At 41.7% G+C, this 13888-nt stretch overlaps 1 protein-coding gene across 1 annotated transcript in view; it reads left to right on the top strand.

Annotated features, from left to right (window-relative positions):
- The first annotated feature begins 807 nt into the window (after window positions 1-807).
- The window catches only part of KITLG (KIT ligand), a 101418-nt gene continuing 88337 nt past the window's right edge, over window positions 808-13888 (top strand). Inside the window, exon 1 of the mRNA XM_019632037.1 lies at window positions 808-1462. Coding sequence (XP_019487582.1) covers window positions 1448-1462 — 15 coding nt within the window. The 5' untranslated portion in view covers window positions 808-1447. The remainder of the gene's footprint in view (window positions 1463-13888) is intronic.

Here is a 13888-nt window from a genome sequence, read left to right as displayed (position 1 = left end):
AAAAACATTATGGTGTGTCCTCATCCACCTTATTCACCAGATCTAACATCGTTCAACTTCTGGCTCTTCCCAAAGTCAAAATGATGATGAAAAGTAAACGTTTTGAATCGATTCACGACATCGAGGCAGCCAGGACACCGCAACTAACAACACTTATGAAAGGGGGCTTTCAGAACTGCTTAAGCAAGTGGCAAGAATGATGGGATAAATGTGTTGGGAAAAAGGGGCATTAATGCCAATGTATTTTTTACTGTAATACATTTTTTTATTTCAACATTCACCGTATTGTTTGATCACATCTCATATATATATATGTATTATATATGTTACATAGTGCACATTTTTAAAAGACACATTTTAATTTATACGTGTTTGATAAAATATGCAAAATGTTCATCTGTGTATCACCTAAAACCATCTTGGGGACCTTTATAGTTATGCATGCCACACTGCTAAACCCTTGATTTGAGACAAGGTTATAGAGCCTATAGTAGAATCTGAAATAGAATCAATCTTCCTCAAACTCATTTCCCTTTCTCTTAGACCATAATGATACATTTCAGAAGTGCTTGCACTTGGCCTGATCCGTCCAACTTTTGGGATATTTATGGGGTTAATAATCTCGCTTCGCTTTCAATCTTAATTTCTAAAGAAGCAGCAGTGAACCATTCTGAAAATAGCAATACTTAGCCCTGAGTCAACAAGTATTCTAATTATTAAATATTCATTCACTAAATCGACTGTAAAAAAAAAAAATAGAGGGGTAAGACAATGGCCTAACTAAATCCCAGTTAAGCTTTTTTATTTCCCTAAAGCTGGCGGGTTGAATTCTTTGCTCCTCAGTGAAGTCCTCTCTCGCACCACCTTTGCATAAAAGAGGGAGTCCCGGCCCTCGCCAACACGCGAGGTATTTCGTCTGTCCGCCGGCTGTGCCAGGTGAACTCCTGCGGAGCTGAGAGGCCAAGCAGGGACTCGCCGAGCCTCGCCGGCAGAGCCAGCAGCTGCTGCAGGTTAAGCTTCGTCCTCCGCGCCTGGTGGCCTCTCGCCAGTACGCGCCAGGGGTCCCTAGGAGAGGGGACGCGCTTGGCCTGATCTGTCCAACTTCTGGGGCATTCACGGGGTACTAACTGCCCTCCCGGTCTCCCCCCGCGCCACTGCCCCAACTCGCTTCCCCGGGGCTCCGGAAGGGAAGGAGGCGTGTCTGCAGCAGGCGGGAGGGAGCAATATAAAAGTGCTGGCGGCGCGCGGGCCCGGGCTTAGCTCGCCGCCTCGCGCCGGGTCCGGGATCGCCGCGGGAAGCACGGGCGGTGGAGAAGGTGCTGCGCTCGGGCTGCCCAATGCGTGGACTATCTGCAGCCGCTGCTCGTGCAATATGCTGGAGCTCCAGAACAGCTAAACGGAGTCGCCACACCGCTGCCTGGGCTGGATCACAGCGCAGCCTTTCCTTATGAAGAAGACACAAGTGAGTAGGGCGCGCCCCGGCGCTCGTTGACTCCTCTAGTAAATCGCGCCCCGAGGCCGGCGCGTCCCGGCACTGGCTGCCTGGGAGCGCGGGGCTGTGCCCGCCGGACCTGCCAAGAAGGTGCGGGGGAGGCGGGTGTGGCGTGCGAGCCGGAGCTGCCCGGGCCGGGTGAGCCAGGGAGAAGAAGAGTGGGAGTGATGAGAGGGAGCCGGTGTCAACTTTGCAGCCGTTAAGTTAAGAGCTGTCAGTCGGGAACCGTAGTTGCTGTAAGAAGGAAGGACCTGCTCTTTGGCCGGAGAGTTTAACTCACCATGAGAAAGCATGTCTTTGCACGGGTGACATTTTCCCGTGGATTCCGGGAGATTACAGAACAGCTCCCCGTACGCCACTCTTGCTCGTTCGCTCGCTCGCTATCGAACACAGATTTCTGTGCAGGACCCAGGTGGGCGCGGGGCTGGTGGCCATGCGGGTGCAGGCCCGGGAGCGAATCCAACCTCGCGTTCCTTAGCCGCAGCGCTCCGCGTCCGCGGAGCGGAAACCTGTCCAGCCAGCAGAGGGAAACTTGGCTCCCAACGGCATTTGCCGGGTTTGCCGCTCTGGGTGAGCTCCCAGAGAGCTCTGGGGGGGAGGCGAGGGATGGGGTGGGGCCGTTAATACCTCCACAGTGCACCCACCTTCTTTCATTACAGAAGAGAAAGTTGTGTGTGTGTGTGTGTGTGTGTTTTAATGGGCATCTCTAATGATAGTTATTGAGGTAATTCCCAGTGCTGCTAAATTGTGCATTATACATAAACACTGGGTAAAGCACCGCCCAGAGGGGGTACAATTAGATCCCCCCCCCCTTGTGGCTTGTCGTATAGAAAGGGCCACCACAGTACTCCCTATCATAGTTCTTTTCACCACTGCAGTTCTCTCTCCTCATTTCTCCCCTTTGGAATTGTTCTGTGTAACTGTCGCGGGTTGGGTAAGGCTGCCCTTTTACCCCCAGAGGGTCTATAGGACATTGCAATTCCTGAAATGTGTCTAAAGGGTAGAAGTGTTGGGGGGAAAGGGAAATTGGGGGGTTGTACAAATCATCAGTTGAGATTGAAGACATCCATATGATGGGAATGTTTTATTAAATGGCCTGCTTAGTATCATATTTTAAATAGATGTCTAGGTTTGGGAAATGTACACATTTAGAAGGAAGTAGGAAGAATCGAGCCCATTGCATCCGTGTGGAAAGGGGCAGGGGAAAGGGACATTGCCTAGCAGAAAGGTTTGAGTAGTCTCTAGGGCAGCAGCCTGAGGACAAGAGGAGTGGAATGCAGATTCCTCTCTTGCAAGCACGCTAGTTTATAGGCAGAGAGAGCGTTGAACGCCACCCCTGGAATCACCACAGTGTGCTGTTGAAATGCAAGTGTTAAAGACTCTGGCAACAAAAGAGAAGTTTTAATGTAATTAATTGATTTGTACAAGCTTTCTGCTTTGCGGAATAATAAACAAGAGCAGGGAACCAGTTCCTTGCCACAGTAGCATCTGTTCACATGAACGGTAGCGGTGAGGTCTGGGTGGAGAAACCGCTACCTGCTACTAGTTCCCAGAGCCCGAACCTTCCTGTTTAAACAAGAAGAACACTGGAGACAGATCAGGTTAATGACCAACACTCCAAAGGGGGGCGATGTACTATCATGTCACTTTGAGAGTCAGTAGGATTGATGATCCTTGCACCCTTGCTTTGCGAAACGAATCTTCTGTAATCTCCTTTCCCACTTTGATTAAGTGGCAGTGTAAATCGGATTACATGGAATAATTCCATCGAAAACTAGAAAGAGATCAGTGTAGCCTGAAACGTTATGTGCTGCCGACCAGGGACATTTGAGACAGCTAAATATTTTAGAAATGTGACCTGCTCAGACCAAGTTAAAGTGCAAGCCCTTTGGGGGAACTTGCTAATGTTAAAGGACTTGCCGGCATAGGAGGGCAGTGCCCTTGTTGAATGAAGGCATTCATTGCCTGGGATCTAATGACCTTCAAGGTTTTCCTTAAGGATACTTCTAGCAATTCCACATTCTTGCCATTGAAAAGGGGGACACTAGAAATAGCATAAAATCAATAAAATAACCCATGGAAAGGGGGGAAGAGGGTTAGCTCCCCCTTCATATCGCTACATTTTCAAATCCAGAAGTTACAAAGATATTTTCTGGGCAACTCTGTGTGGGTGGAGAGGAAGTAGCATGAGGGAATCAGACACTAAGAAGTAAGCGGAATTGTCCTACCGAATCTAATGTTCTCCTCGCCAGGGAGGAAGACCTATTAAATCAATAGCTTAAATGGTCATTTATAAAGATGACATCAATACCAGAGTTCTATTTTAAGGCAAACAGTTCTGTGCTCTCCCATTACCCAAGATATAACATGAAAATTTAATAATAGTAAGAATAATAAACTTTAACTTGAATTATGCAGCAATCCAAGAATCACACGTACACCAGGTATTCTGGTTTTTAGTCCAGCTAAATAAGTGTGAAAATTCCATCAACAACCATTTGGGGTTCAATAAATGATCCTTTCATTTATGTAGCACATGTGATGGACTTAAGTATTTGGAGAATAATTACATGGACAATAGTCACGACGAGCTGTTGTGACAATAAATTTAATCACAAGTACACAGAAATGAATGCATTTTGCATTTTTCAGATTTCTGATTGCATTTCATTCATAGTGTGTGATTTTCCAGTTTCTGAAGGGAATTGTGGCTCCGGTTTAGAAAGAACATCTATTTCAATGTATAATAATTTATTTTAACGTAATACTCTGATATACTAGTATATTAAAGGACAATTGGGGAACAAATTTTGCAAGACTATTTTAAAAAGTGACAGCAGTTTAATGGGTTTGGCACCGTGTTTATTGATGTTGTACTTACATTTTAGTTTTGAAAAGGTTTGTGGGAGTTTTCCTGACTCTTGTCAGTTTTAGAAATACTATGAAAAAATTCATCTTGCAAACAGTGTAAAGAAGGCCATTTTAAGCATACATTACATTATTAGTTCTTGGGAAAAAAGCAAATAGAATGTTTGTTAGCTTTTGTTATTCCAAGGAAATATCCCTTTTTTGTCTGTGTGAAGTTTATCTGTAAGTTCATAGAAAAAAATCAACATTTATGAAAAGAGCATTTTTTTTAACCTTGTCCTTAAAATCACTCAATTTGGAATGTGTGCTTTGAATAATTCTATTTTGTGTAGCTTTTAATTGATACATACTGCCAAGATTTTAAAACTCAAGTGCTAAGTCAATTACATTTAACATAAAACAAGGAGAGGAACCATATGGAAATCTGAAGACCTGAGCCAAACCAATTAAAATTGCTAAATTTGATTTATGTCTAACTGCTGGTTTGAACATAGCAAATTGTGAGTCACATTTGTTCTTTAATGATATGTGATTGAAATCTTTCCATCACCAGAAATAATATTAAAAAAAAATCCCTGCCCAAATGGCTAGTCTGAATATTAGAGATTTTATGCATGGTCCATGGAATCCCATTCCATGCGCCCTTCCCCATCCAGGTCTAGGGAGCATCTCAGATGTAGAAGAAAGATCTTAGATTCTAATTCCTGTTTTACCACTGGTGAGATGAATAACCTTAAGCAAATGGTTAAAGTTCTTGGGAATTCCATTTCATAATCTGTCTGATGGTTATAAAAGTTATAAAGAGTATTCTCACACGGGTGGTTGTAAGGACTGAAACAAGATTTTATATATGTCTTTATCTAAGCACAGTGGCTTATGGTAGTTACAGTCTGAATTTATTGTCCCTGAGAAGAGAATTGCCTGCCAGCTAACTTACAACCTAGAGAAAAACTGGCTATTGCAGGTAAATGATGCTTAACCAGCAAAGCACAGAGACCATAAATCTGAATCTGTGGATCAGTGCCTCCTATTCAGGTAGGCTGATATCTGTTTATAGACTGTGATTAACACACATCCAACTAGGAATGTTTGAAAACAAAGGCTGTATTCTATATGTGGCTTGTGGGATGCTGAATTCTTTAAAGTTTTTCTTTAAAAGTGAAAATGAACGAGAGAATTATAATTGAAACTAGAAATGGAAAATGGGAATATTACCATCTCTGATTCACTTCCACAATGCCACTCTCTTGCTTTCTAAGTTCCCCTTGTATGATTCTGAGGGTTTATTTCATTTTAGACTGGAGACAGCTTCCTATTCCTGGTATTCTTGACCTTGATCTTCTGAGTGAGTCCATGCATTTATTTCTGCAGGGTGTCTTTATTGTCTTTCCCAGGCAACCTGCAGTGACTTTTTTTTTTCCCATTATGCAAGTTTGGGAGGTTTTTGTTTGTTTGTTTTTGTTTTTCTTCCCTTTTGTAACTTAGGGTAAGGCATTTGGATATAAATCTCCGAGGAGTGACCTTTTATCTTTGTTCTCTATTACATGAATCACAAACAGCTGCAGGAGACTGTTTTTTGGAGTAAGTCACCTGTGTAGTCTGAACAATTTATAAAACAAATTGAGGCAATGCCAGGATGCTTTTATGATATAAGCTGTTTTCGAGGTTATTTTGCATAGACTTTGTCTCATGGAAAGCTTTGACTGTAGTTTTACTGATTGATAGATGAAACAAAATGTTTTTTTGCCTTTTCACTTAATTATGGGTACACTAAAAGCTGTTTACAGGGGCTGGGAGTTTGCAAAAATTGTAATTATCCCATTTCTACCTATGCCCTTCTGTCCAGAAATAAAAAGGGAGGAGGGGGGGGTGATTTTCTTATAATTAGACCTCATGGTTCTTTTTTTAAGATCACAATGTGTGTCATCTAAAGGAAGATTGTTCTTTATGTAGCTCTCTTTGCCTTTGGGCTACATTTTCCTGTTTTTCTAGGCTGCCACATTGACTCGGGTTTTAGGGGATGGAGTTCTTTTATTAGCCTGGAGACTAAGTTGTATGACTTTGGGAAGGTATTTGAATTTCTCCAAACCTCAGTTTCCTCAACTATAAAATGAGACCAGGACTAGGTGATTTCAAATTGCCTTCAAGTTCTAAAATTTTCTATTTCTAAGATACTAGTTAAATAGAGGGCTGAACCAGATGATATTTAAACTTCCTTCGGTTCTGAGATTTATGTACCATTGCTTTGGTGAGAATGCCAATTGTAACCATTGTCTTATGATTAGGAAGCAGCCAATGGGGAGAAATGAAGGAGATTTAAATTTAGACTGTTCCACTTTAGCCCTTTCACCTGGTACTTGATATTTCTCTATAACAAGAATGGTATTCACACCTTCCTATTTTAGCAATATCCATTTTAAAGAGGGTCTTGACTTTCTCTCTTCTGATCTTTAAATATAAGCTTACCAAAGGTAATGGGTGCCTCCCTGTTTGCTTGTCTTTTCTGCTCTGACGGGCTCCACTGTCTGTGTACAGGCAGTAGCAATGGAAGGAAACTGATCATGGGTAGAAAGAGCGTTAGTGGGGACAGGCAGTGGAATGGGTCCTGCACTTGGTTCTGGCTCCAGTGCCAGTCACTGAGTCTCCGGCTTATGCAAGTCTTGGGCAAGTCTTTGGCAAGTCACCGAATCTTAGTATTATCTCTAAATCACACCCTAGCATGAATCTTCAGAAGATAGTGAAGAGGAGGGGTCTACAGCAGGAGACACAGAGGCTGGAAGGAGAGGGAGCAGCCCTCCCACCTGAGGGCAAGACCGTTCCCACGGAAGACACTTGGCGGAAGATTTTTGCAGGTCCAGCACCATCGCTGGAAGACCTCTCACCTGCCTCCTTTTCTTAGCGTCTCTCTAGGATTGACTTCAGCTGAGAGTTGGGGCAAGGCCAGCAGCCACCAGCAGATTTTCCTGAGCAGTTAGAAGTCTGGACAGTGCTTTCTCATTGTTGACATGAGAATATTCAAAGAGCAGCTGGACCCCCTCCTGAAGCCAAGAGACCATGGATTCCTCAAAAATATATAGCAGTGACAATGACAATAATGCTATTCTCCTCTAAGTGCAGGCAGCGTCTAGTGAGCTACCCATTAAAACAAAAGTTCAGAATTGAGGCAAGGACCAGACCAAACAGCAGTGGTATCTATCTTTTGGTTATCTGGAGGCAGGATTTCAGCATTTGACTTTTGCAGGTGTAGCTGTCGCCTTAGGGCTTTGAGCGCTGCTCAAGAGAAGGTGGTTGTAATGGGGGCAGTTAGGGTGCCTCTTCTGTGTTCTGGGTGCACAGACAGCATCTCAAAAATTGGGCAGTTGTCTTGCTTGCAAAGAATGCTTTTGCTCTCTAGGGTGACGGTGCAAAAGACAAGAACGCCATCCTCAGTGCTCACTTGAAAAGCAAACGTCAGCCTCCTTCACCTCTGCAGAAAGGGCACCCCAGCTGCATAATGTTCTTTGCTGCAGACCTGGGAGGAAAGAACGCTGCGGAGGTCGGGGGGCAGCAGTTGTGTTTGTCTTGTTCACACATACTCCAGGAGCAGAAGTTCATCTTCTGAAAAAAAGCCCTGTGAGTGCTTAGAACTTGTGCCTCTTTTTCACCTGGACATAACATCTCTGAAGCCAAAGATCTTTCCAGTGACGTGCATCTCATAATTGACTTGTTTCTTCTTAAACGCAAGTGTTTGCGTAAACCAGGTCACCGCTAAAAATTACAATTAAATAATGGCTGTGTCTATGGTGAGGGACCCCCTTGTGCTGAGTTTTTACTGTTAACTTGGAGTCCCTTTCTCGACGCCCCTTTAGACCACTGCCTTGGGAAACCACATGAGTTCCTTGAATTCCAAAAAGAGTGTTGCAGAGAAAGCGGGTTGTGTTATAAAGGCCTTGCTCCCCTCCAGGCATGTGTTGTCCACATGGGTGGCTGTCAACATTTATACTCACTGCAGAACTTTAGATGAGGGGGAGGAAGGAAGGGTAGAAGTGTTTCGTGTAAAGTAATTTCTAATGTGATCTAGAAAACCCAAGGATTGCAAAACAAACCTCAGCAATCACACAACATTATTTATGGTTCTATGTAAACCTGCAATTTAGAGCTTCTGAAATGGTCAACACATTAGAGATTTCCATTTTTGATGACCAACTAAGACCTCTGTGATTGCGTTAGTGCAGAAGGATCTCTGGTGATTTTAGAAAGTTACTCTATTCACCTGGCCCCACCCAGAGATCTCTGATGTGTTCTGTTAGGCTGAAGACTGACTCTACCACATGTCATTCTACTGCCTGTTAGATAGAAATGGTAACGGTACAAGGGCATGGCTGGTGCTTTGTCCCTCCAGGTGGTCCAAAACGGGCACTGAGATGCCTGGGAAAGGAGTTAGAAAACATTCATGAAAAGTGAAAGGGAGGCATTAGCAGAATGTTTTTAATATGGGATGAAATTCTATGTTGAGAAACACAGAGCTACAAAATAGGGTTTATATAATCCTTCCATTGTTTTTGCAACAGATTATAACATTAAAAAAAAATCTTAACCCCTGCCTGCCTAGGAAAGTATTTTTAAAACTTTGTATGTTTGTTTATGATGTACCATCGTCATAGTATTCTGTGTCTTCACAGTACTCAGAAAATAGTGGACTGTTTTTTTGTTTCCAGTTGAAACTGGAATCCTTTTTACTCTTAGACTTTTAAATCCAAAACTGATTTGACAGTTTATTGTTCTACTTCTGTACATACGTCACACGTAAATGATCCATAAATGATTCCTTCAGCACGAAAAGAGTGAAATTTACAGTAGTATGCGTCAAAAGTTGACCTTTGAATGTATCACGATTTTAAATACCTTCCATCATTGTTTTGTAAAATCAAATTACCCTGGTAATAAGATCATGCCAGGATGGCACTCTGTAGAAAACAGTTCCAAGATTAATTAATTCATAGAACTTTTCTTCTGGGAGGTAGGTACAATTTTTTTTTTTAAATCCCATTTCACAGATGAGGAAACTCAGATAAGGTCTTTCCCCTGCCAACTCCAAGAGTCTGTTGCCAAGATTAACACCCAAAGAGGTTTAGCTGGCACAGCCACAGTACATTTGTGTGGCTTATTCAGTACCTCAAATATACACATTCTGTTTATAGGAACATTGAATAAAAAACAAATGCAATTCAGATATTAGAAACAGCTGCCAGTTAAAGAATTTGGACAACAAAAATTTCATGATTTCAGTTGCCTAGCAGAGTGGCTCCTATCAGATTCTTCCTTCATGTTGTGGAAGGAATAAATGCCCGATTCAGGCTGGTAAGTGCCGATGCACTTTTTAGAAGCTTTTTTCGTTTTTTTAAAACAGAAGGCAAATTTTAACTGCCGGACTGTGTCTATGATACACACAAATGTGTTTGGTGGTTGCTTGGAAAGGCTACTTAGTTCACCATTCACAGCACTATTTTCAGTGAATATGCAGTGTCATTTACTAAGCAAAACTGGGGGCCATGTGAGAAAACAGAAAACACTGGACTGAGTTAAAGATCAAGTGTAGTATTGGTTCTGCCACGTACTGGCTGTGTGACCTCTCTGAACTTTACTTTCCTCATCTTTAAAATGGGTGCAGAAAAAAACGACCTACTAGTACTGTTGATGTGCTGATTACATGAGATAGACTAAGTGCACAGTGACTTGCACTTAGTAAATAGTCATTTCCTTCTCTGCTGGAATAGCGAATCACGAAACACTACAGCAAATGCGCATGATGTAAAAAAATATTCATTTTTAGCAATTCCTGCCTTTGGCTCCACGGCTTGCACGAATAAACAAATTAAAATAATCATTAGAGATTAATGCCTTAATTGCCTTATTTATATGTTATCTACCTTCTTTCACACTCATAAGCAGTCTTAGCAAATTAAACAAATTACCCCTCCCCCCAATTTTATCTCCTTTACTTTGCTCCTCTTTCTGTGAAACAGTTATACAAAATAGGCCAAAAGACAAGCAGCTTAAGAAAAAGAGCAGCTTCTTGAATAAGGAAATAATAAGATTAGTTAATAAGTTAATACATATCAGTTGATTACTCACCTCAGCGAGTCACCGTGCCACAAACTGCATAGGTATATCTCATTTGATTCTCAAAAAAAAAAAAAAAAGTTATGAAGTAGATACTTGTCGATATCATTGTTTTTTTTTTAACAAATAAGGAATCTAAAGTTCAGAGAGATTAAGAAAATTTGCCCAAGATTAAAAGAAACAAAAATGCAAGTTAAATGGAAGAGCTTGGATTGGAAGCTAAGGCTGTTGCGTTCTAAAGGCGAGATTTCATTTAACCACTTCAGTAGAATGTACCCATATTTAAGTACACGAGCATGTATGTACAGGTTGAGCTTTTCTTTTTTTTTTTTTTTTCCTTTTTTAGTTTTTAATTTGTGTGGAGATGATAGCTTTTAGTTCTATTCGGAAAAGACTGAGACAGGCAGAGCTGAGGTTCTGGGTGAGTGACAGGTGGCTTCTCAGCCAACTCCTCAGTCCCACTCAGGTGTGTGAATGGTTTTGAGGAGCAATAATTCTCACACAAGTCAGGGAGCCTGGGCCTGCTCACCAGCCTCTCCCACCTCAATCTCCTTAGCTGTCAAATGCCTGCCTCGTCTGACTATTGTGACAGAGGCCCCTTATAAGCTGTAAAAATGCCATTGCACTTTATGGAATTAAGAATTGCTGCCAAAACCTTGGTGGTTTTTCAAATAAAATGGCACTTTTGTTGGCAAAGGGTAGGTTTTAAAGTATTTTAAAATTGTGTTTCAAAACAACTTACTGGAACAAAAGATACTTCAGGGATCACTTTAATCAATTTGCTATGTCTCACCCTATTTTCATGCTATTTTCAACAGGGACTTTAAGTGGTTGTGAGCATGTTAGAAAACTATTTAATAATGATGTCTTCATGCTAATGTCTGGTTTTGAAAACTAGCAGCCATTGAAGTTACAACCTTTGCTTTCTAATTCCTTGTCTCCAGCTGCGTGAATAGTAAAGATTCATTTTCTGCCTAGATGGAATGTTTTTTTAAACAAATGGCTGTTGGAGCACCCTTGTTTGCAGCATCCTGGTATAACTTCCTCATCAGCTTAGTGGAAATGAAAGTGTTAGCTAAAGGTCCAGGATCATCTGAAGGCATATGAAGGAGACAACACAACAGAGGTGTGATGAACCAGAGTGCAGTTAGACAGTTGGCTCCGCACGAAGTCCCCTGAGCCTCAGTTTCCCCATCTGCCAAACATGGAGCTCGGCAGTATATTTCTCAAAAGTGGTTATGAAGACTACATGAAATAATCTACCAAAAGCCCTTAGTGCAGTGCCTGGCACATAGGAAATACTAAATGTTTACTGGTATCATTAGCATTAAACAAATGGTAAGCTTATCAACAGTGATGACTCCTTTCCTAAAGAAAGTGACTCTGCAAAGTCTCCATTCTCAGAAGGAAAGGGAAAGCTGAGGGAATTGATCCAAATAACTCAGGCTTCAGATTCACTTTAGCCCTGAATAATTTGTTTTCATTCCCTACTATAACAAACACTGCAAAAGAGCTCAATGTGTATAATTATAATCACAAGATAGTTTACCTAGAGCAAAGTTACTTCTTTCTATCATCTGCCCAAGGTCACGGAGCTAATCCGTGGTGGAGCTGGCTTCTGAGCTAGGCGGTCCGGAACCAGAGCCTGCCTGCATTCCTAAACTCTGTGCTACACCTGGAATTGGGGTGGGGGGCGAACATGAGTCCTTCCCATGAACTGGTGAGTGATTTCCTACTTTTTCCGACCTGGGAGAAGTCTTTTTTAGCATCACCAGAAATAGAGTCACTTGTCAGAGGAGAGGACAGAGCATGGCATTGGTGTCAAAACACCGAGATTTTACCTCTGGCTCCTAACTCGAGCTCGCCAAGAGATCCTAGGCAAATTTTTTAACTTCCCTTAACTTTTCTAAACTGAATTTCCTCTCCTGGAAAATGGAGTAATGATACTTGGCAGTTTTTCTCCCTCTCTCCCTTCCTCCCTCCTTGCCCCCTTTCCCTCTCGCCTCCCTCTGCCCTCCCTCCTTTTCTTGGTCCCTCCCCGCCTTACCTTTCTGACCTAGAAATAATATATTGCATACTGCTTTGTGATAGTCACTCACAGATTTGTATTATAAAAAAGTATTTTTCAGATTTTTTTTTATTGCAAAGAGATGTTTACTGACTTGCTCAATATCATGCACAATATAGAAAATTCAGATGAAAACAGAGACATGTCACTACGGCAGTTACGACAATAATTCTTGTTTTCATTAAAGTTTGTTGATCCAATTGAGAAATTTGTATTCTTGATCAATGCTCGGGAAGAGTAGATGGCATTATTTTTCAGACTTCACACATGTTTTTCAGCTATTCTGTTAAGCACTAAATTATGTTTGTGCAAAGTGTTTGACCCATTGGCCTCAGAGAGACACTCAAAGGAGCATGGACTTTGGAGTTAGACACAATGCAGCTAAGTCCTAGCTCTTAGTCACCAAGACCATGTGCACGTTATTTTCTTTCTCTAGGCCCAGATGACCCTATATGTATAATGGGGTAATAAGAGTAATAATACACAGTCAGAAGAATACAAAGATTAAATGAGGTAGTACCTGGAAATTGACTGACCCAGAATTGATGTTCAATAATTTGTATCTCTGATCTTTAGGGAGAGATTATACCAGCAAACAGATCCGTATGCACCAGGCTGTGTACTCTGTCAATTTGCTGCATTTGGGTGATGGCTATACTAATTTAAAGCCTGTGGTCATTGAAAAGCCCAGAGAGAATAGGGGCGATTATGGGAAATGGGATTGTGTAACCGTGACCCGAGATTAGTGAAGGGTCTGGATCAAGGTCGGCATGACCCTTGTAAACTAAGGATGCTAACACACGACTTGGCTGCCTCATAAATTGTTGGTGACAGAGAGCTAATTGACAGAGCAGTGCTTCACAGACAGAGCGAGTCCATTCAGAGGCCTAGGATCATATTATTATTCTAAGCTTTGAGTGATGAAAAATCCAAACTCTAAATACATGAAAAGCATGCGTTTATTAATGCCTTCCAGAATGAGCCTCAAACTACTATACACACACACACACACACACACATATACACACACACACACACACACATATATATATACACACACATATATATGTATATATACATATAATGTCTTAAAAGCTTTGCAGACTCACAGATCGGGAGTCACCTCTTCGAATTGGATGATTTTGAGTCACTTAATTCTTTTAACATTCTCTTTTCTCATTTGTAAAATGAGGTCTATAACAGTGTCTAACTCCTTAGGTTATTGTGCGGCTTAAAGAGCCAATACATGAGAATGATACCCAGAAAGCCTAGGTAAACGCTAGCAGCTGTGAAGCAAAATTCTTTTTCGCATTCACAGCTTTTTTTTTTTTTTTTTTTTTCCTTTTTTAGTTTTTAAT

Source organism: Hipposideros armiger, unplaced genomic scaffold, assembly GCF_001890085.2.
Source record: "Hipposideros armiger isolate ML-2016 unplaced genomic scaffold, ASM189008v1 scaffold_1070, whole genome shotgun sequence".
Lineage (NCBI taxonomy): Eukaryota > Metazoa > Chordata > Mammalia > Chiroptera > Hipposideridae > Hipposideros > Hipposideros armiger.
The sequence above is the reverse complement of the archived record's forward strand: the minus strand, read 5'-3'. Positions and strand labels throughout refer to the sequence as shown.